The sequence below is a fragment of the Maniola hyperantus genome, chromosome 9, assembly GCF_902806685.2.
Source record: "Maniola hyperantus chromosome 9, iAphHyp1.2, whole genome shotgun sequence".
Taxonomy (NCBI): domain Eukaryota; kingdom Metazoa; phylum Arthropoda; class Insecta; order Lepidoptera; family Nymphalidae; genus Maniola; species Maniola hyperantus.
Window position 1 is genome coordinate 8,928,130 of NC_048544.1, and position 21,578 is coordinate 8,949,707.

A 21,578-nucleotide genomic window follows, 5' to 3' on the forward strand; every position below is an offset into this window, starting at 1 on the left:
GATTCTGAAGAAATTTGTACTAGTAAGTTTTCATGGCTTTGTGTATTGTATATTGTTGATATCATTCCTCTAATCACAGTCCAGTTGCTTTGTCCAATGTATCACAACCTTCTTTAGCATACATTTTACAATCAAACCGAAGAAAATGTATTTCTTTATGCCTGAATCATCTTACCACTGCGTAGCACTAATTTTGGCCTTTAATTTTAAAATGATTAATGTTTAATTTACTTTCAGGATCAGAGAAGATTGACCTTGATCATAATTATTATGCTTCCAAAAATATATATAATGACCACAACTATTGTACACAGCTGCAAACATCACAATCAGCAAGTGAAAATGAGCTTTTAGGTGAGAAAATATAATTTATTATTATTTGAAACAATATTCATAATAATATTACTAATAGGTCGTTCCTTTGCTAACTTTGAAAGATTATTTACCAAGGAGTGTTTTAAATAACTTACTATATCAAGCTTTTTTATCGATGTTTGCCTATTTGTACTCATTAAACTTATTTTTTAGAAGGATTGCCCACTACTTCTAAAAGAAAATTAGAAGAATACTCGATTACAGATTGTCAACAAAGTATTTCCTCAGGTAATCATCTATTTATTAATAGCCTTAATCTAGTAACCACAGGAATAAGGGTATCTGCTCTTTTCATTGATCAGTGTTAACTCCAGGTCAAAATTTTCATTCATAAGTTATTACTAGATTATGTTTTTAAGCTTAAATGAGATATTTAAATGTGTATAACAATTAACAAATTAATCGTGGTGTGTTACCCATCCATACTTATCTTATAAATGTGAAAGTGTGTCTGTCTGTCAGTCTGCTAGCTTTTCACGGCTCAAACATTCAACCGATTTTGATGAAATTTGGTACAGAGATAGCTTGCATCCCGGGGAAGGAACAGGCTACTTTTTATTCCGCAAAATTGAAGAGTTCCCACAGGATTTTTAAAAACCTAAATGCACGCGAATGAAGTCGCGGGCATCATCTAGTAATATATACATCAAAATTTCTTTTATGTTTTGATTTTAATAAAATGTTGATAATTTACCTTAACCAAACTGTTATTTTTCAGAACCCTTGCCATCTACTCCTAAAAGAAGATTAGTAGAATACTCAGAAGATATATACATATATATACATGCATATAACAAATTTAAAAAAAGATTTAAAAGAAAATAAATAAATGTCTTGAAATAAAATGTGTTTTTTATTTTTAGAATTGATTAATTTAGGTTATTTAAGTAAAAAACCCTTTAGGTAATAAAACAAGTTCATAATACAGGAAGCTAAAGCTGCAGGAAAAAAATCCAAAACTAGAATTCAGAGCCGCGTAAAGGAGGCAATTTAAAAAAATATCTTGCTAAGCTATTGGCTCAAATAATCTGATCCTATTGGTTAGTAGAGAAATAGCAAAATAGAGTTTGACAGATGATCGACCAATCATGGGCTGCATTTCAAGGGTGTCAAAATTTGTTTGCCCGTGAGCCATCTGATACGTAGTATCCCTATTAATCTGTGGACCAAAGTGAACTTGACGAACTTGATGTAAATATTTATATTTTGCCTAATTAATGTCGTTAATCAATAAAATTTGGACCGAAATTGAAGTCTAATTTTGCTTCACATCATTCATTTTGCGGATAAGTATATGATACATCACACATGTAAGTATTTCTTGTAATATTTTTCGTACAACTGTATTTGTACTACTTATCAGCTATGCCCATGTAGAATATTTTGATTTTATCCCATATAGTAACATAATGGCAGCACAATATTTAATACTTGTGTTTCTTTACCATATAATCTATCTAATATTCAAATATTATCAAGATCTGGTTAGTTGTGGCTGAGTAATAAACATACAAAGTGTCACATTAAAAATACTAAATGCTAATGGCATTTGTTTAAAGATAAGACATACAGATATATTTTTTGTCAACCTCTCTACTCTGAAGACAATAATTACAATAAAAAGAAAGATTCAAAGACATGTTTCCTGGACACAATTTTTTTGTAATTTTATAAAAACTGATAAAATGTATGGATAAAAAAGGTTTTTTTTAAAGTAAATTTGGAAACAAATATAATAAAACATTTACTTAGTAAGTTTTTGGCATCTGAACAAACTACAAAAGCTAGTTTCCAATTAGGTACCTAATTTGTTTGTTTGTAAGATTTGTAAGTTAGGTACAAACAATGTGTTACAATTTTATATTAAGGTGTTACAAACCTTACAAACAAACCAAATTAAGTAACAATAGGTATAGAGAGTAAAATGTAAGGGTAAAGTAATATTTTTATTTTTTCTTGCTAATAAATAATAGATACATTATAGTTCCCAACAGGTCCAGATGGCAATCGGGGTGGGAACGTCCCGCACAGCCCCCGATTGCCATCTTGAACTGTCGCATACTATAGTTTCATGATGATTTTGTATTGTGGAGTTGAGGATATTATGATGTGCTTCTGACCAAATTGGGTATTTGACTATATCAAAAATAAATTATTTCTCAGTGATCATTAAATAGAAGATCTTCCAAAATAAGTAACATTCATGTCCTTTGTTAGTTTTAAGTGTGATAACCCATAGATTAATTATTGGTTTCGCTACGATGTGATAACCATTTTAAATTATCGATTGAACTAAAAAAGTACAATACGTCATTATGATGTGACGTCCCATTCCAGTATTGCATAGAATCTCGCATACTAAGCGCGCGTTTTGACGTTTGTTAAAAAGTCGCTGATTTGATTAGTTGTCAAATACCGTATTCCGGCCATGGCTGTTTATCTCCACAGAGATTAGCCATCTGGGCAGGAAATGTTAAAATGATGAGTGTGTACAGGTGCACTCTATTCCCTTATTCTCATAGTCCAATAGGACGGAAATCAAGCTCTGTAAAACTATAGTCTATAAATCTTTGTCTAAGAGATTAAAAAATCTCTCACAACTTTTCATCCATACTGCAAACAATATTTCATGATCTGTGTTTGATAAAAATATAAGGTTTACTGTGAATGAAAAATAAAGTAAATTATGGTATAGTTCATGCATTTGCATTTTAGCTTTTGTGAATCGCAAGAACTGTACTAACAAAGTTTCTGGCTAGGGGCCAGAAAATAAGATCTGCGATGCTATGGGAAGCCAGTCTTTTGCCCACATCAACAATGAAACCATGATAGAGTTTAAATTTTAAGAAGTCAGTTTGGGATAGTAATTTTTTTTCAATTAGCTCAGGACTGATCTTTTCACCCTACATCAATTTTATTTTTCCCCTTTACACCCTTTAAGTTGAGTTTTTGTACAATGTTGCATCATATGACCGTGCAAGTGTATAGGGTCTTATTAAAACTACTGATTTGCTCTGTAATGTGTGTACAATGTGCAATAATTGTTACATGCTTCAATAATACCACAACTTAACCTTATGGTCCAAGATCCCATGACCGCCAGACGTTCCTTATTTTCTGACAAACAAAATGTGTGGGATATAATAGTTCTAGTGTGTACTATTAACGTACGGATATCTGATAGCTTGTGCTGTGGGCTAATTTACAGGTATCAGCTACTGAAAGTACCTACATATTTAAAAAATTACTCACTTTTCTTAGTCGTCTGACTGTTGATTTTCATGTATGTATTACAGAATATTGTTGATAACTAATATTCAATACTGCCAGACATTTTCCGTCGGTGGTAGTTTCCGCAGATGCTTTACAGCTTGTAAAAAATATCATAGCTTATCTCTACTCTACTCAGGATATATACTATACATAAAAATCAGCACTCAGCATTAAGAAAAGTGAATAATGTTTTACGTGCTTTTAGCAACTGATATCTTGAAATTGGCCCGAGGTACAAGCTAGCAAATATGCGTACATTAAGAGTACACACTAGCGCTACTCTATCCCACACATTTTGTTTATCAGAAAATAAGGAACGTCTGGCTGCAGTGGGATTTTGGACCATACGGTTAAGTAGTAGTATTATTGAAGTATGTAACAATTATTGCACATTACACAGTATGCGACTACTGACAAAAGGTATCGATACAGCCAGATACGCGCAGCTCTGTGTTGTTTTTAAATCTCAAGTTAAACGAGTTACATTCTCGGATTATCATTAAACTATGGTGCTAGCAACAACCTGTAACACACTTCATGACAGTTTGGTACCAAAGAAAACGTTTGTAACAAAACGTCGAGCATTCGTTCCTACATTTTACGATAGGTAGCTTATGAATCGCCTATTTTTCTTTGATTGCACATGGATTGCACGATTAATTCATTGACATATTGACAGCATCAAACCGACTCTCGGTTCTCCCTCCCTCACTCTAGTACACTCTGCCCATAGCCTAATATTTGTCAAATCGTCGATTCATGATCAAACCGAGAGTTCCCTCACTCTAGTTCACTCTGGTTAGGCCTACTGCATTTTTTATTTATTTATTTAAACAACTTTATTGTTAACAAAATTACAAAGAGTAAAGAATACAGAATATACTTAAAAAAAAACAAAGGACATTAAACTGCGTTTTCACTTACCCTTAAGTGAGATGGATGAGAGGAAAGCACTAAACTTGTCTACAAAAAGATGCTCTCAAATGCTTTATTAACTACTTGCTATTCGTTAAAGTATGTATAGTTGTCAACTTGGTTACGAAACACGAAGGTCCTATGTTCGAAAGCGGCCCTGCACTACTTTCTATAGCTGAGAATTGAGACTTGTACTAGATGCATCCTTAACCGAAGCTTCCAGCTTCCTTATGTGATGCCATCTGTAGATTCTTGCGCTAGGTTCGTGTGTTGAATAGTTTATTGGTCTGAATAAATTTCATACTCTGTCATGGATCGCAAAGATGAAATTTGTTTGAAGCGAAGCTTCTTAACGACCCATTTATGATGTACGCGACAGGTCGAGATGGTAATCGGGGATTTACGCATGTGATCGGGGATGAGGCAGGGGGACGCCCCGCATCTCACCTGCGCTATCGCGCACCGGGTTAGCGCGGGAGCTGTGCGGGTGTGCGGGTCGTCCCTACCCCGATTGACATCTCGCCCTGTCGCATATGTATACGAGTTTTAAACGTTTTTTATTGGAAAACTTGAATGTTTCAATAATATGTTTTGGATTGGATTGTAGAAAAAAAATCGAAAACTGAGGTTTAGGCGCTACGGTGGAACATACCATACATAAATACTTTCATAGGTACATAGACTGCTAAAATCATAACCCTTCCTTTTGGCCTTTCTGTAGTCGGGTCAAAATTAAACTTGCAAATCTCTAAAGCTTATAATTATTGTAATGAATAGCAAGCTTTATCACAGCTTTGCAATTCAAGTACGAGACAGGTCGAGATGGCAATCGGGGAGGGAACGCCGCGCACACCCGCATAGCCCCCGCGCTAAACCGGTGCGGGCGAGCGCGAATGATGTGCGGGTGTGCGGAGCATCCCCCTGCCTCATACCCCGATTGCCTTATCAACCTGTCGCGGACTATACCTACTCAGGTACCTACATATTTTGCAAATGTCACTTGTGGCGAGCTAGTGGCAAGTCTATACATATTAATCGATTTTCATCTAATTTGAATAATTATTGATAATCGTCGCTTATTATAGTATTTTTCTTCATAATATCATAATATTGCTATCGATTTATTTATTATGTTTTGTATGTAAATAATACCTAGTATTGACAGTTAAACAAGTTTAGGTAATACTAATGCATCGCAATAGAACACAATCAATTTATTTCGAAATGCATTAAGTATTACGAATATCAAGTGTCTAATTGCTTTATCATTAAGTTATATATACACGTTCCTGTACGGTATAATACCTAATGATTACAAAAATATTCCGCAATATGTTTTTACGTAGGTAAGTGTAACTTAGCGAATAGAGTATAATTTGTTATTGCCAAAAATGGTACAATAGGTACCTATCTACCGAAAATACGGTTGAAATAGTACCTACCTATTGAATGAAAAGAAAATACAAAGGACTGAAGAGGCGATTTCCTTATTGATGTTGGTAGATTCATACCTAATTGACGATTCAAAAATTTAGTTGAATAATAAGTCTTTCTATTTCTTGTTTTGTTTTCAGTCAATTATCTACTTATAGCCTATGCTGAATTTGTAGCGTATAAAGCTATGTTTCAGTTGTTAATTGTTATATTGTTATGCCGCCCAATGTGCAAGTATGGGGGCGTCCACAAATTACGTGAGATGTTTAAGGGGGGGAGGAGGTCAAATCTCATCTAATCTTACGTTGGAGAGAGGGGGGGTCTCGGCAAATATCACGCAATTTTTTTTCTGATTGAAACAAGAAAAAGTTATACTATTTTGGTCCATTTAATCCAGATTGTACATGCTTAATTAAGATGTAATCTTAAGCGTAATCGTAATACGATTAAGATCATTCACTAATTCGATCAAAAGAAAATAATTTCATATTGATTACTAGTCTTAACTAGTCGTAAATAAAAACACGAAGCAATTTTTTTTTCTTTTTACAATATTACATTTCATTTTGGAAAATCTCACGTGTGATTGGGGGATGGGGGAGGGGGTTGAATAAAATCCCATGACATCTCACCAGGGGGGGAGGGAGAGACAGAAAATTCAAAAAAACACCTCACGTAATTTATGGACGCGCCCTATGCCCGGCTTCGATTCGTTCCGCTGTCAAAGCTAAAATCATAGACAAAATTAAAATAATACAACCTTGCAACTTTAATCAATCATTCAGCCCGTTTGCGTTCATGATGCACTTAGACCTTCTCGAGAGCATACTACTACACACGATCCTCTGCCCTTTTCACCCGCCCACTTCCTGCTATCTTCTTGAGGTCGTCAGTCCAACGGACTGTCTTATAGATCGTCCCACACTGTGCTTCCTGGTACACGATATCCACTCCCAATTAGGTATTGTAAGTCTGCCCCGGTGGACATCGATTGACTCTACGACAGACATGGCCTGCCTATTGTCACTATTCAGCTTGCTAAGTAATTCGTTGGGCTATGGCGGTCACTTTGGTTCTCCAAAATAATAATGCCTCGTCAATTAAGTAGATACCTAGATACTTAATTACTTATTTGACCATCGCGGTCAACTACTATTGTGTGTAAAGATTCAAGCCATCGCACTCATCAAGGCCAATTTTTTTTTTTTAAGAATTAAGCAAAGACATTATAAGTACATTATACTACCTATAGTCCTACCTAAAGATTCAAGTCATCACATAGATTACCTATAGCAGACCTATAGTGAATACGAAACGCAGAATATCTACGGTAGAAATTTCTTTTTTCACACCTGTCTTGCCAACTAAAAATCTAACCCACTTCAAAAAAATAAGAGGACGTGCGAAAAAAACTGAATCTAAATATATAAAACGAAAAGGTGACTGACTGACTGGCTGACTGGCTGACTGACTGACTGACTGATCTATCAACGCACAGCTCAAACTACTGGATGGATCGGGCTGAAATTTGGCATGCAGATAGCTATTATGACGTAGGCATCCGCTAAAAAAGAATTTTTGAAAATTCAACCCCTGTGTGAAATAGGGGTTTGAAATTTGTCCACGCGGACGAAGTCGCGAGCATAATCTAGTGTGGATGTGGATATATATATCCGGTTCGGGGTTTAATTGTTAATTACCAAAAATGAACTGCGAAATAACAAAGTTCCTGGGAATTCAGACATCTAATATTTTAGCACATGTATGTCCAGAGGCGGATTTGCAGTCTTGGCCGCTCTAGGCCCCAGGCCAGAGCCGCCCCTTTCCCAGCTCTCATCATATTAAAGACTAACTTATGCTCGCGACTTCATCCGCGTGGACCACACGAATTTCAAAGCCCTATTTCACCCCCTTAGGGGTTAAACTTTCAAAAATCCTTTCTTAGCGGATGCCTACGTAATAATAGCTATCTGCATTCCAAATTTCAGCCCGATCCTTCCAGTAGTTTGAGCTGTGCGTTGATAGATCAGTCAGTCAGTCAGTCACCTTTTCCTTTTATATATTTAGACTACACAGTACTTAATGAATTTACTTTATTGTCAATTTTCATCGAAATCGATTCAGAAATTTCGTTAACATAGCTGGTACCTAGTTTGCAATATTTTTCGACCTTTCAGAGATATTTGCATATTTAAATAAAACATTTAAAACGGTTATCTGTATATATAAAAAAGTCCTGACAGACTGATCTATCAACATACAGTTCAAACTTACGGACGGATCGGGCTGAGATTTGGCATGCAGTTATCTATTATATGACGTAGGCATCCGCTAAGACAGGATTTTTGAAAATTTAACCCTAAGAGGATGAAATAGGGGTTCGAAAAAGTCCACGCGGATGAAGTCGCGAGCATAAGCTAGTTAAATATATATTAAAAGACTTGTTCTGACTGACAAACTGATCTATCAACGCACAGCCTAAACTGCTGGGTTTAGAAACATAAAATTTTGACAGTAAGTTCCTTTTCTAACGTAGGCACCCACTAAGAAAGGATTTTTGAAAGTTCAACCCCTAAGGGGGTTAAATAGGATATGGAAGTTTGTATGAAAGTCATTTGTTTTTAAAGTTACATCGATAAAAATTGTTATACAAGCATCGATATAAATGACAAGATATGGTCAAGCTAACAAAATTTTTCACGGTTTTGGAACCAGATAAATCAGCGCCACCTCTTAGATAGGTACTAATGAACGACTCGTTTGAAATCCAGACGTCACTGAGGTTGCATTGGTGCTAAAGCACCACTGAGTCAGTGCCATTTTGTTTGTTCAAAAGCCCTGTCCATATCAAGTCAAATTCAATGTATGTATGTATGTGGCTTTCGGTTAATAATAAAAATATTCCAAGGGGGTTAAATAGGGGGTGTAAGTTTGTATGAATGTCCGTTGTTTTTCAACTTATTTCCATGAGAATTGGTAAGTATGTAGGTAAATGAAAAAATACGTGTTTCAGGAAAATTCCACCCCCATGCTTTTTTTTAGTATCGTAAAGTACTGACAACAATACTTTACTATCATTACAATCTAGCCTATGAGAGAGGCTAATAAGTAATATTATATTAACCTAAACTTATAAACGTACTTACTACACCTAAGAACCGGTCTATTGAGTCTTTATTGGTAGACACTTTGTTCTTGTGTTCTTTAAATTGCACTAGCACTATGCTTTCACTTTGTTCGTGTGTTCTTTGAATTGCACTAGCACTATATTTTCACCCCCACGCTGATATTCTAAATCCCACCCGAGTGAAGCCCGGGCAGATCAGATAGTGCGTTACAAAACTCGTCTGCACTTAAAGGACTCTGCTAAGGGATTGGTCAACTGAGTTTGGATACGCGAGAGTGAAGACTCGAGGTGACTACCAGATGGTGTCCAGATGGCAGAACATCGTTTAAAACCCAAAATTGTCATTAGGGTACCCGGACCAATAGATGAACATTCGGAAATTCGGAATTCAAGTAAATAGTCGTATATTTTTCAAATCACATATTAATATGTACTGAATAATTAATATTTTTTCTTAATGTTTTTAATGTTTTATCAACTCCCCAATGAATAAAATTTTAAAGTCACTAGTAACTAATAAAATAGGAGGCACTGGATGTCCTCTACTGGTAACTGTCAAAAGATCTGCATTTAATAAGGACAAAAGTAGATTCATAACAATATCTTTAAAAAATCAGCCAAGTGCGAATCAGACTCGCGGACTGAGTTCCGTACTGCAATCGTATTTTATCGACATTTTGCACGATAAATCAGAAACTACTGACTAGATCTCGTTCAAACCAATTTTCGGTGGAAGTTTGCATGGTAATGTACATCATAAATTTTTAGTTTTATCATTCTCTTATTTTAGAAGTTACAGGGGGGAGACACACATTTTACCACTTTGGAAGTGTCTCTCGCGCAAACTATTCAGTTTAGAAAAAAATGACATTAAAAACCTCAATATCATTTTTGAAGACCTATCAATAGATACTCCACACGTATAGGTTTGATGAAAAAAAATATTTTTTGAGTTTCAGTTCTAAGTAGGGGACCCCCAAAATTTATTGTTTTTTTTTTCTATTTTTGTGTGAAAATCTTAATGCGGTTCACAGAATACATCTACTTACCAAGTTTCAAAAGTACCTATAGCTCTTATAGTTTCGGAAAAAAGTGGCTGTGACATACGGACGGACATACAGACAGACAGACAGACAGACAGACAGACATGACATTATACATTTATAAGGGTTCCGTTTTTTGCTATTTGGCTACAGAACCCTAAAAAATCTATAGCATCCATTAGCATCTTTAAAATTCATCGGCACCGTAATAATCGTTTTTTTTTATATCACGTAGGTATAAGTTTTGTAGTGATCGCTCTATATTAGTTTTCTCAAGGATTTACTTTATTAATCGCGATTTTTCAAACAGAAATTATTTAAATCACACAAACACTCGGACATACATCCTATACCCTACGCTATACCCTATCTGTATTGTTTTGCCAAAATGTATCGCGTAAAGTTTTATGGTCTCGTTTTGGTGGTGTCGTCCGTCCCTCCTGTTGTTTATGAATAGGTTTTCTGTACCATGTGCGTTCGAACGCAACATGAGACCTCATAGTAACATTTGTGAATATGGGTTGTAAGTGTTTACGCTTTTGCCTTTCTCGATCCTTGGCCTATTGTTTCGTTCACGTAAAAACAATGATCTATTGTCCTTTTATTGGTTGCTTACGCACTTTCTATTCCTGATTTCTCTTGAACTTATTGATTATTTATAAAAGTTCAAGTTAGTTATAAGTATTAATACGATGCATTGCAGAGCGGCCGCCCCTAATATGTGGCCGCTCTAGGCACGGGCCTATTGTGCCTAAGGGCAAATCCGCCACTGTGTATGTCAAAACTCATCAATGCCAATGTTTTAATTATTCCTACTACGATTTCGCTTAGCCACTTAAGACCTTACTTCCTACTTACCTATAAAAGGTAATATGACGTTCCTAGGTATGTTCCTACTCATCAAAAACTTTATTGCCAGACTAACATTAAGGCCAGACATAGGCTCAAGGCACACTGCGCGGAAGTCTTTGTAAAAATGTAGCAAAGTAAACTGAACTTCAACTCCACTACGTAATGTACATATCAATTTGTGAAGAACAAATTCAACAAATAGTATTTAAAGATAAACATAAAAGCTCGTATTTGCGCATTCTTCATTTTGTTTTACACAAACTTGTACTTTAAGTGATAGACAAAGTAAGGTGGAGTAATTTTATAACATTACCTACATATTAGCGTTTAAACTATCGTGAGTGAATATCCATTATATGTATGCTTACGTCGACTAAATACGTGAGTATAGCCGTAATAATCTTTACTTATTACCTACATAGTAATTAAATTTTTGAAAAGACGCTTTGTTTCGCATCGGCTCTGCCGCAAAGTGCCTAGATTCTCAGATGTACCGTAATTAAGCAACATTTTGTACTTGGATTAACATCTATCAATAAAAGTTAATTGTTCTAAAAAAATACATACAGTAGTCTGAGAGCAAGACGCAAAAACATCCGCATGAAAAGTCTGCGTAGTTTTTTTGCGGTCAATGTCTCAGTCACGACCTCTCTACAGTTTTTTAATATAAAAGATCATTCGTAAATCGTATTTTATAGAACACCTACATACATATATAAACGTAAGTATTCTTTAAATAAACTACTGTTTATTTTTGTAACTAACAAGCTAAGTAGCTTTTAGTTTTACAGTGGTTCTTTTTATTGCTTCAATTTTGAGTACTTAGTTTTTTTGTTAACTAGGTAAGCGAGAATTATCTGTTTGGCAATCTGTAATTTGTTCAATTCACCAGATCCTTGATTCAAACTACTGATGATAAATAATATTTGGATACATTGGACACTTCTTAGGACATAGCGTTCCGTGTGTCATAGGCTATATTATAATGCGTTGACCAGTCCAATATGGCGGATATGATATAAAAATCAATTGAGACAAATTGCTGAGAAAAACGTGGCTTTTAGTTCGTGAATTTTACCTTTTTATAGCATGTCAAGCAGCTATGTGCCTACTCATGAACAAATAGAAATATTAGTAGACTTCATAGAAAGGAGACGCTGGCTCGCCACAGGACACGCCAGAACGACCCAAGCCAGACATCGCACACGAACTGCCTGGCAAGATATCGCTCAAAAGCTGAACAGAGTAGAATGTGGCTGTCGAAAAACATGGCAACAATGGGCAAAGGTATTTTTCATTATTTATATACGTTAATATTTAAAAAAAATATAAGAATGTAGTGTAAATAGTAAATCAAATAAATATGCTATAGGTGGAAATTGGATATGCCTGGAAAAGCTATGCCAGACACGACGTAAGTATAGTAGGTACGCGACAGATAGTCTGGTGCGGGATTGCGCGGGTGACGTGCGGGTTTGCGGGGCGTCCCCTCGTCTCATACCCCGATTGTCATGTCGACTATCAAACATTTATTCATTCCTATTATAATAAAAGCTGTGTATATCTTGATTTTCAGAATCTATGTGTTTTTATTTATATTTGTTTCAATAAAGTTGTTTGACTGTTTTGTTTATGCTTCAGTATTGGAAAGACAAAAAGGGAGCTATAAAAAGAAAAGTGATTCAAATGAGGAACAACAATAAAACACAGACTGGAGATGACGGAGAAGAGGAAGTGATCACACTTTCCACGATGGAGAAACGTATGGTTGCCTTGCTAGGTGCAAAAATTTTAGCGAAAAGTAACAAGGGAGAAGAAAATGACCCATTTACCGTACGTAGTATTGTTTTTTTTTTATGAATATTCTAATCATTAATTTAAGATTCTACTGCTGAAATGCAGTGAGCGCATATCGTGCATAAATAGCGAGATTTTTATTGCTGCCCGCAACGCGATGTTTTATTATCATGTTTCGACACTTGAATAAAATTGTTGTACCTTGCATCTTGTAAATTAACCTTGTAGATGTACCTACTCTTTTTTTTGCTGTTCCTTAGCAAATATACTATGGAATCCTACTTTATGCGTGTTCTGATATGCGCGTTATCAGTTTTTTAGACCTTTACTGGGGCCGATTCTCTTGTACACAATCTCTAAACTAAACTAAATTAACAGGTCTAAATCTAGTGCTATCCTTATCCGCAAGCAACATTATGAAAGGGATAGCAATAGATTTAGGCGTGACATTTTAGTTTAGTTTAGAGATTGTGTACAATGGAATTAGCCACACTGTCTATTTTAGAAATTAACTATCCCAAACTCAAATTTTTTATAAGAAAACGTTGCTGTTAGCCAATTGTAAGTCCGATTAGCTAAGTTTGAGCCGTTTTTTTTGCAATAATAATATATCCTCCCGTTAATGAGAAAAACCAAATTGTGTTTATATGTTTGCAGAATTTCAACCTTGAAAATCATTATGAAGAGACCAAGCCTTTTAATACAACCTTTGTAAATGTGAGTCATGACTCACTTATAATGCGCTGCAAAATATATAACAAAATAGACACGTACTTATTTAGATAAACAGTCATTTTTCTATTTTGCAGGATACACCGCCAGACGGTGCGTCTGACAGAACAGATTGTGAACAAAACACACTTAACAGCGAAGAATTGGTGAGAAGATCATTAGATTAAATAACTCCTCCTATTGTCGAATTTTTAATTAAACAAAGCAAATTGACGCTACCCGGATTTCCAGTTTTTTTTCGAAAAATAAGTAACGTTGGGACAAAAACAGTGATATGAATCTCTGACTCAGTACAATAAGTATGTATAGATGGGATTAAATAAAAATTCATAATGGTCTGGCTCGTTAGTTCAATGGTTAATACTTGACTTCAAAACCATGGGTCATTCCCTTGACAAACTTTTGTGCGATGAACGTATATATAAAAGTTGTGTAAGTTCAGTCTATTAGAGAAGAACTGATTCATTGACTCATTCACATTTCATCATCATCATCATCATCATGATCATCCCATCGCCGGCTCACTGCAGAGCACGGGTCTCCTCTCAGACTAAGAAGGGTTTGGCCAAAGTTAGACGTTGGTCAAGTGCGGATTGGCAGACTTCACACACCTTTGAGAACATTATGGAGAACTCTCAGGCATGCAGGTTTCCTCACGATGTTTTCCTTCACCGTTAAAGCAAGTGATATTTAATTACTTGAAACACACATAACTCTGAAAAGTTAAAGGTGTGTGCCAGGGATCGAACCCTCGACCTCCGATCAGGAGGCGGACGTCCTAACCACTAGGCTATCACAGCTTGCTCAGTTCAATGGTTACAAATAATTAAAAATTCCACTATTGTAATTTAATTTTAGCTAATGACTACCTAGTGATATAACTTAATTAATTTTTACTTAGTTTTAAAATTAATACGTCTTGTTTTATTTACAGCGGGACGAGAAACCATCTCTACGAAGAAACTCTATGAGACATGATCCTAGTGACACATCCAGTAATGAGCTTTTTTTTTATTTATTAAGTAAACCTTTTTAGGGTTCCGTACCTCAAAAGGAAAAACGGAACCCTTATAGGATCACTTTGTTGTCTGTCTGTCTGTCTGTCTGTCTGTCAAGAAACCTACAGGGTACTTCCCGTTGACCTTGAATCATGTAATTTGGCAGGTAGGCAGATCTTATAGCTGACATTTGGGGAAAAATCTGAAAACCGTGAATTTAGGGTTAGGTCACACAAAAAAATTAAATTGTGGTCATGAACTAATAATTAGTATTTTCAACTTTCGAAGTGAGTGACTATATCAAGTGGGGTATCATATGAAAGGTCTTCACCTGTACATTCTAAAACAGATTTTTATTTATTTTTATGCATCATATAAATACGACTGTAGTACGGAACCCTCATTGCGCGAGCCTGACTCGCACTTGTTTTAAACATTATGATTTTAAGATTTTGTCAAATTGCAAAATCTTTAACGAAGTGGTGCGTTAGTAGATATCCTAGCTCCTTAGCACTCCTTTCTTCGAATTTGAAATTGTTTATCTAACATTTTTGGTATCGGTGGTTTTGGTTCTGGCATATCCCATTCATACACATATTAATGAAGCCTATAACTCTGCATTTTGGTCGGCGTATACGCGACTATCCTTGCACTTGCGAAGGAGCCCTTGGTTTGATTTGAATTGGTCGAAACAAATCTGGCAATTCTGGCATACACCTTCCAAATTGGGAATGAGTAGATTCAGCTATTTTTCATTCATATTCGTATTTTACACCAAGCAAGAAAGAATTCTAAAAATGTATTCTTAAACAAGAATTCACTAAGAAAATGTCGTTGTTCAATGTTCATCAATCCGTGTGACCTCATCACAGCTCATGAACTTAAAAAGATGGCGGGTAGCGTTTTCGCGGCGAAATTTGAATGCAAAATTTAAATGCATTTTTATTGCACTTATCGATCTAACAAATTTTTTGTGAATTTTTGGTAGTTTATTATCACTTTGGGGGCGTCCATAAATTACGTGAGATGTTTAAGGGGAGGAGGGGGTCGAGTCAAATCTCATCTAATCTTACGTTGGAGAGGGGGGGGGGGTCTCGGCAAATATCAAGCAATTTTTTTTCTTATTGAAACAGTAAAAAATTATACTTTTTTGGTTCATTTAACCCAGATTGTACATGCATCTTCTATTGTTAAATTTTTATTACACTTATAACTCTCAGCAATATTGATTACTAGTCTTAACTAGTCGTAAATAAAAGCACGAAGCAAATTTTTTTTTCTTTTTACAGTAACAATCCCACGCGTTTACGTAAGAGACCCACATTTTGAAAAATCTCACGTGAGAGGGGGGGATGGGAGGGGGTTGAAAAAATTCTCACGACATCTCACCAGGGGGAGGGGGAAATTCAAAAAAACACCTCACGTAGTTTATGGACGCCCCCATCTTGATCCCAAATTGGGATCAAATCAAGACACTTTTCAAAGAAAGGGTAATAAAATACTACCCTATTCTCACGATACTTTAAATTTTAAAATAGACCTGTTGTTTATTTTGCTTCTAGTTCCTCGCCGACGTCGGTTGATGACACCTCCATCTCCTCACAGAAATTGCCAGATGGCGGATTTCAGTGAACGAATCATCGCAATTGAAGAGAGACGGGTTGAGACGGAACGAATCATAGCCCAGTCTCAGCAAGAATTAGTGGGTGTGCTTCGGCAAATGAGTGAAGCGTGGACGTTACAAAGTGCGGCAATAAAAGAACTAGTTTCTAAATTAATTGATAAATAGTATAAATGTAGGTATTTTTTCATGTAAGTATAATTAAACAGATTTTTTTTTTAAAAACAAAAAGTTTTTTTTTGTGTTTTTGAAGTCTGAACAACCCATACTCGCCATACTCTATACGGCAGAAAATATTGTACATCGACATTGTCTCTGTCACTCGTACCTATGTCTATATCTACTCGTGCGCCTATGTTACGTTTTGTCGATCTAAACGACAGAGACAACGCTCTACGAAACCGCTATCTCTTTCTAAAGGTCGATGTTCAATATTTCCTGCCGGCTACTGTAGCTCAGTGTCACTCATACCCATATGACGTTTTGTCGTTCGATGTGCCTACATTACTTTCTGCCGCGTAGGTACTGTACCTTGGTAATTTTTGTCCCATGTGCTGGGTAGGTACCTATTAATAATAATTAATGTAAAAAATTAAAACATTGGCTTTGATTAGACCATTCTTTACCACTCATTAGCACGTACAAAGTCGGTAGGTGCATGATGTCATAATAAGGTTATAGAGAGAGCCAGCGAGTGCCAAACCTTCGTTATTTTATAAAAGCTGAAAGTTTCTCTGCGTATTGGCACCAACACACGGAGGAACGATCAGCGGCTATAAAGTTTGGATCATGGTGGCTTTGGGAGTCAGATAACATGTTAAAAAGGTGTCAACTTTTACCTTTACAGGCGTCTGGCAGATGTTTGCCACAACAATAAGTGTCTAGCAATGCATGACGTGATTTCTGATTCTATTCCGAAAAAATATATAAAAAAATTGACTTTATACTTTGACGTAAGATTTTTTACACCTTTGTTACAATATCTCCTAAAGCCACCATGATCCAAACTTTATAGTCGCTGATCGTTCCTCCCCATGTTGAGGGCAATACGCAAAGAAGCTTTCAGCTTTTATAAAATAACGATGATCTGGCACACGCGAGCTCTTAGTCCAATAACCTTATAATGAAAACATAATTTTACTGTATTTATGATTGTAGAAGAGCTAATATTTCCATCACTGATCGGACACGCATGACTCATTAGTCAACTCATTTATGTAATTCTTGGTACCTAAGTATTTTTTACTCAAAGAACTTAGGCCATTACATAGGATTTATAATAACTCGTCACATGCCTTCACTAGATTGCACGCAAACATTATTATAAGAGTTAGGTACAAATATTGAAAGTTGAAACAAATCAATCCGTATATTAGTCTAGATTGCTATAATATCGACTATCGGCCTACCTATTTCTAAGAATTACTAGTTAAACATTTATATAGGTACATACCTCTTTACTCTTTGTTAAAGCTGATCTGGAGACATCGAGCTTGATAATATTACTGTTCTTAGGTAGACTATTGGTGCACGCTGACTAGCAATGAATATTAACCGCCGATCCAAAATGGCGTACAAGCGCCGCACCCGTTATTTTTTTCCGTGGTTGAATTTTTACTACTGCATAAGATTAGAGACTACAAAAGCTTGCGACAGAGCAATGCCTGAACAAAAGATAGGTACGTTCGAAAGCAATGCAGGGATGTAACCACAAATTCACGGTTTCAGATTTTCCCCCTAATATCTGCTATAAGACCTATACCTACCTGCCTTTCATGATTCAAGGTCAAAAGAAGTACCCTGTAGGTTTCTTGACAAACCGATAGACAGACAACAAAGTGATCCTATGAGGGTTCAGTTTTCTTTTTTAGGTACGGAACCCTAATTAAAATGTGTTCATGAACAAATAATTAGTATTTTCAATTTTCAAAGTAAGATAACTATACAAAGTGGGGTATCTTATTAAGAAAGGGTTTTACCTGTAGGTACGTTCTAACTTCTAAGACAGACAACAAAGTGATCCTTTAAGAGTTCCTTTTTTTCTATTGTGGTACGGAACCCTAAAAATGTAGACATATTTTGATAGCGGGACGAATTTAAATTTTATAATTCTTGGAAATCCATATTATGTAGATCCTAGCAAACCTATTCAACTGAGCACCTAACATTAGATAAAAATTATTTAATTCCTCAGAATCATGTAGTTACTCGTGTAAGTAAACAATACCTAGAGATTTGTTGTGCTTGCTATTTTGTAATGCGTTACGAATTTTGCTACTGTACCTAATGTATGAAAATTGGAAACAAGTTTCAATATAGAAAAATACCTTGATGTATTCTTCTTTTCCGGCCTAGAACGTTCTGCGTCTTGGTTTTGTATCTGTGACAGATTTCCCTTTGACTATGTAGGTAGTTACTTACTATATAGTCATTTGAGCATCTGCAAAAAAATATATGATACTAGCTTATGCCCGCGACTTCGTCCGCGTGGACTGCACAAATTTCGAACCCCTATTTTACCCCCTTAGGGATTGCGAACGTTATGGAACAGGTTCGGGCAAAGAGGCTCGGCCTCGAGGCCTGTACGGTGCACCCCTACCCGTACCACAACAATACGGGTGTCCATTATACCTCGCGAGCTTCTGCGGTCACCACAAGATGTCTGACTCCAACGCCATCACCATCATTGGCGACGAACGGGATGACGCAAGAGATTGATGGATGATCGAATTTGACACTACGAAAAGTCATCACAATAAGTTCCACGCCACAGATCAGAAAGACAAGATCTTGGCCTTCCAGACCTAAAATAAAAAGATCCAGATTGTACGATGCTATCCTGTGAGGAAATGCCCGGGCAAGCAGGCCCAGTCTCGAATCCCGCATCCTGATTTTCGTAGGTCGATCGAGAAGACCGCTATAATCGCAATTAGAGAAATTATTATACAAAAGTAGCCTAAGTTACTCTCCAGGTCTTTAACAGGTATATCCGTGCAAAAATTCACACCTATCAGTTGCTTCGTTGCGGCGCAGCGTGATCGAAGGACAAACCAACAAACAAACACACTTTCGCATTTATAATATGGGTCCTCTCTTAGTGATTCATATTTTCGTATATTATAATATTCATTCGTACCTATTCATTACAGCGTCACAGAGTACTTATAAGGAAACCAGGATGTGATTGTTATTTTTTTACTACGTTTTGAGTTTTGATACAAGTTTTTGCTATTCAGAGTTCACAAGAAACACGTAAATATTACTTACTCATCACTTTACAACAAACAACAAACGGCACAATCGTTGCGTTTTTTGTTCCTACATAAATAATTATGTTTCTTTCAAGTGAGGCTCGAGATAAGGAAGTTTGGTATACTATCTACTAGGTATATTTAATGTAACTACAGAGACATGGAGATCATTGATTTAATCATACACCTAAATATTAATACAAAGATGCCGCTTAGAAATAGGTATGATAGGTAGGTATGAGTAAGCAAAGGGTTAAAAAATAAATGTATTGGATTTGAAAAAATAACTGAATTTGAGATTGTACGTTGGAGTAGGGTGAGTAGGAGTAAAGCACACTCATGTGAAGTAAACTCTTAACTATTTTTTCGATCTATTATTATCGATTAGAGCCTCAATAGCTCAACGGTTAAAGGTGCGGACTGAAAATAGAAAGGTCGCCGGTTTAAACCCCACCCGTTGCACTATTTGTCGTACCTACTCCTAGCACAAGCTTAACGCTTAATTGGAGAGGAAAGGGGAATGTTAGTCAAGGGTCATGGCCCATGACATATTCTTTAAAAAAAAAGATCTACGTAGGAGTGATCTCTATCGAGTGTATCTCTCTCTATCGGCTCAGTAGAGCCCGTGTTAAGACTTAAGGTGGCCCTTCTAACGCTTCTCCATACAAATGTATTACGCATATTATTCTGTTCTTTGTTGTTCTAGATCTATAACTAAGCCATATATCGATTTATCTCTCCATTAACAATCCTTAAACAATTAAGTAATATATTAAAATTGTATTTCTTTCAAGTATTATGGCCCAAATCTCTATTTTAGGGCAACTTTTGAGGCAACTTCGTGCGTAAATAAATTATACTATAAGAAACTAGAAAAAAGAACTTCATGTCGCACTTTATTTCATAATGATTTCAAATGTCTTTGGTTTGTTTAAAATGTTTTCATTTCATAGGCGTGATTTCAAACGTCGATTTAAAAATTTCACTTTCTGTTTTTGGCTAAAAAATATTGAATCCCGAGCGCAAAATTCATTCACCCGGCATATTTCGAGGTGAGGTGCAGTTAGAGGGAAAGGGTGACACGCACAGATAACACGTTTTTTCCGTCATCTATGGAATCAGCACTATTTTAGGCTCCATCCGCCAACCAGTTGTCGCTTCGATGAAGCGGACTCCAAACAAAGAGACAATTTATTTAGTAGAATAAACCATCAGAGCAACCTTTTGCAGTAGGTAGGCACGGAAGCGCAAATTATGGAGGGCCAATTACCTCACAAGAGGTAATATTACTTACCTACCTAGGTACTGATTATTATGAATGAGCGCTTATGAACTCTAACTTTAATAAATCTTCCTGCATGCTTATTTAGTGACTACTGCAATTGTTGTACCATAGATTACTTAATTATACAGTTAGGTAATATGCTTTCAGTAGCATTATCACGAGATTTATTGTAGGTCTATCTAGATTCTAGATCAAGTTTTCGAAAAAAAATCGATGTCTATATTTTCTTTACATTTCAGTACCTAAGTAGGTACCTACCTACAGTACGCGGCAGAAAGTAATGTACATCGACCTTTAGAAGGAGATAGCAGATTTATAGAGCGTTGTCTCTGTCGTTGAGACCGACAAAACGTCATACAGGTAGGTATGAGTGACAGAGACAATGCTCTATAAAGCCGAAATGTCATTCTAAAGGTGGATGTACATTACTTTCTGCTGCGTACTGTACAGAGTTACAGACAGATTGGATAGCCGACTGCAAAATTACAATTAGGTATAGTACTGTAAGTCTGTATTAACCTTAAGGGCTAATCTACACTAATATTATAAAGAGGAAAACTTTGTTTGTTTGTTTGTTTGTTTGTTTGTTTGTTTGTTTGTTTGTTTGTTTGTTTGTTTGTTTGTTTGTTTGTTTGTTTGTACTGAATAGGCTCAAAAACTACTGGACCGATTTTAAAAATTCTTTCACCATTCGAAAGCTACATTATCCACGAGTAACATAGGCTATATTTTATTTTGGAAAAAAACACAAGGTGTAAAAAATCAACCAGAAAAGTTACTTATTTTGCGTACGCTGCCTAAACTATAAAAGATAGAACCATAAAATGTTCTAATTAATTGTAGATCTTATAAATATCTACAAAAAAGTCCGCGAC

General features: G+C 35.9%; 2 protein-coding genes across 3 annotated transcripts in view; one reads left to right on the forward strand and one right to left on the reverse strand.

Annotated features, from left to right (window-relative positions):
* Positions 1–21,578, reverse strand: part of LOC117985639 (calcium release-activated calcium channel protein 1-like) — a 61,628-nt gene that overhangs the window by 33,155 nt on the left and 6,895 nt on the right. The gene's annotated exons all lie outside the window — the stretch shown is intronic.
* Positions 1,498–16,392, forward strand: LOC117985640 (uncharacterized). 2 transcript variants are annotated; one of them, XM_034972417.2, is made up of 7 exons: positions 1,498–1,685; positions 12,108–12,306; positions 12,661–12,852; positions 13,474–13,533; positions 13,626–13,694; positions 14,483–14,543; positions 16,109–16,392. In XM_034972417.2, exons 2-7 carry the CDS (start codon positions 12,109–12,111, stop codon positions 16,333–16,335), a joined length of 807 nt encoding a protein of 268 aa, XP_034828308.1. In that variant the 5' UTR covers positions 1,498–1,685; position 12,108; the 3' UTR covers positions 16,336–16,392. The 2 variants fall into 2 exon arrangements, with proteins under 2 accessions (XP_034828308.1, XP_069356896.1); XM_069500795.1 differs by lacking the exon at positions 13,474–13,533 and having other exon boundaries at positions 1,500–1,685.

What these genes read in the sequence shown, in the direction of transcription:
- LOC117985640 (XM_034972417.2), top strand. Translation starts at nt 12,109, where the DNA reads ATGTCAAGCAGCTATGTGCCTACTCATGAACAAATAGAAATATTAGTA. An exon ending in CATGGCAACAATGGGCAAAG is followed by an intron (nt 12,307 to 12,660) that starts GTATTTTTCATT and finishes TTTATGCTTCAG; the next exon opens with TATTGGAAAGACAAAAAGGG. An exon ending in AAGAAAATGACCCATTTACC is followed by an intron (nt 12,853 to 13,473) that starts GTACGTAGTATT and finishes ATATGTTTGCAG; the next exon opens with AATTTCAACCTTGAAAATCA.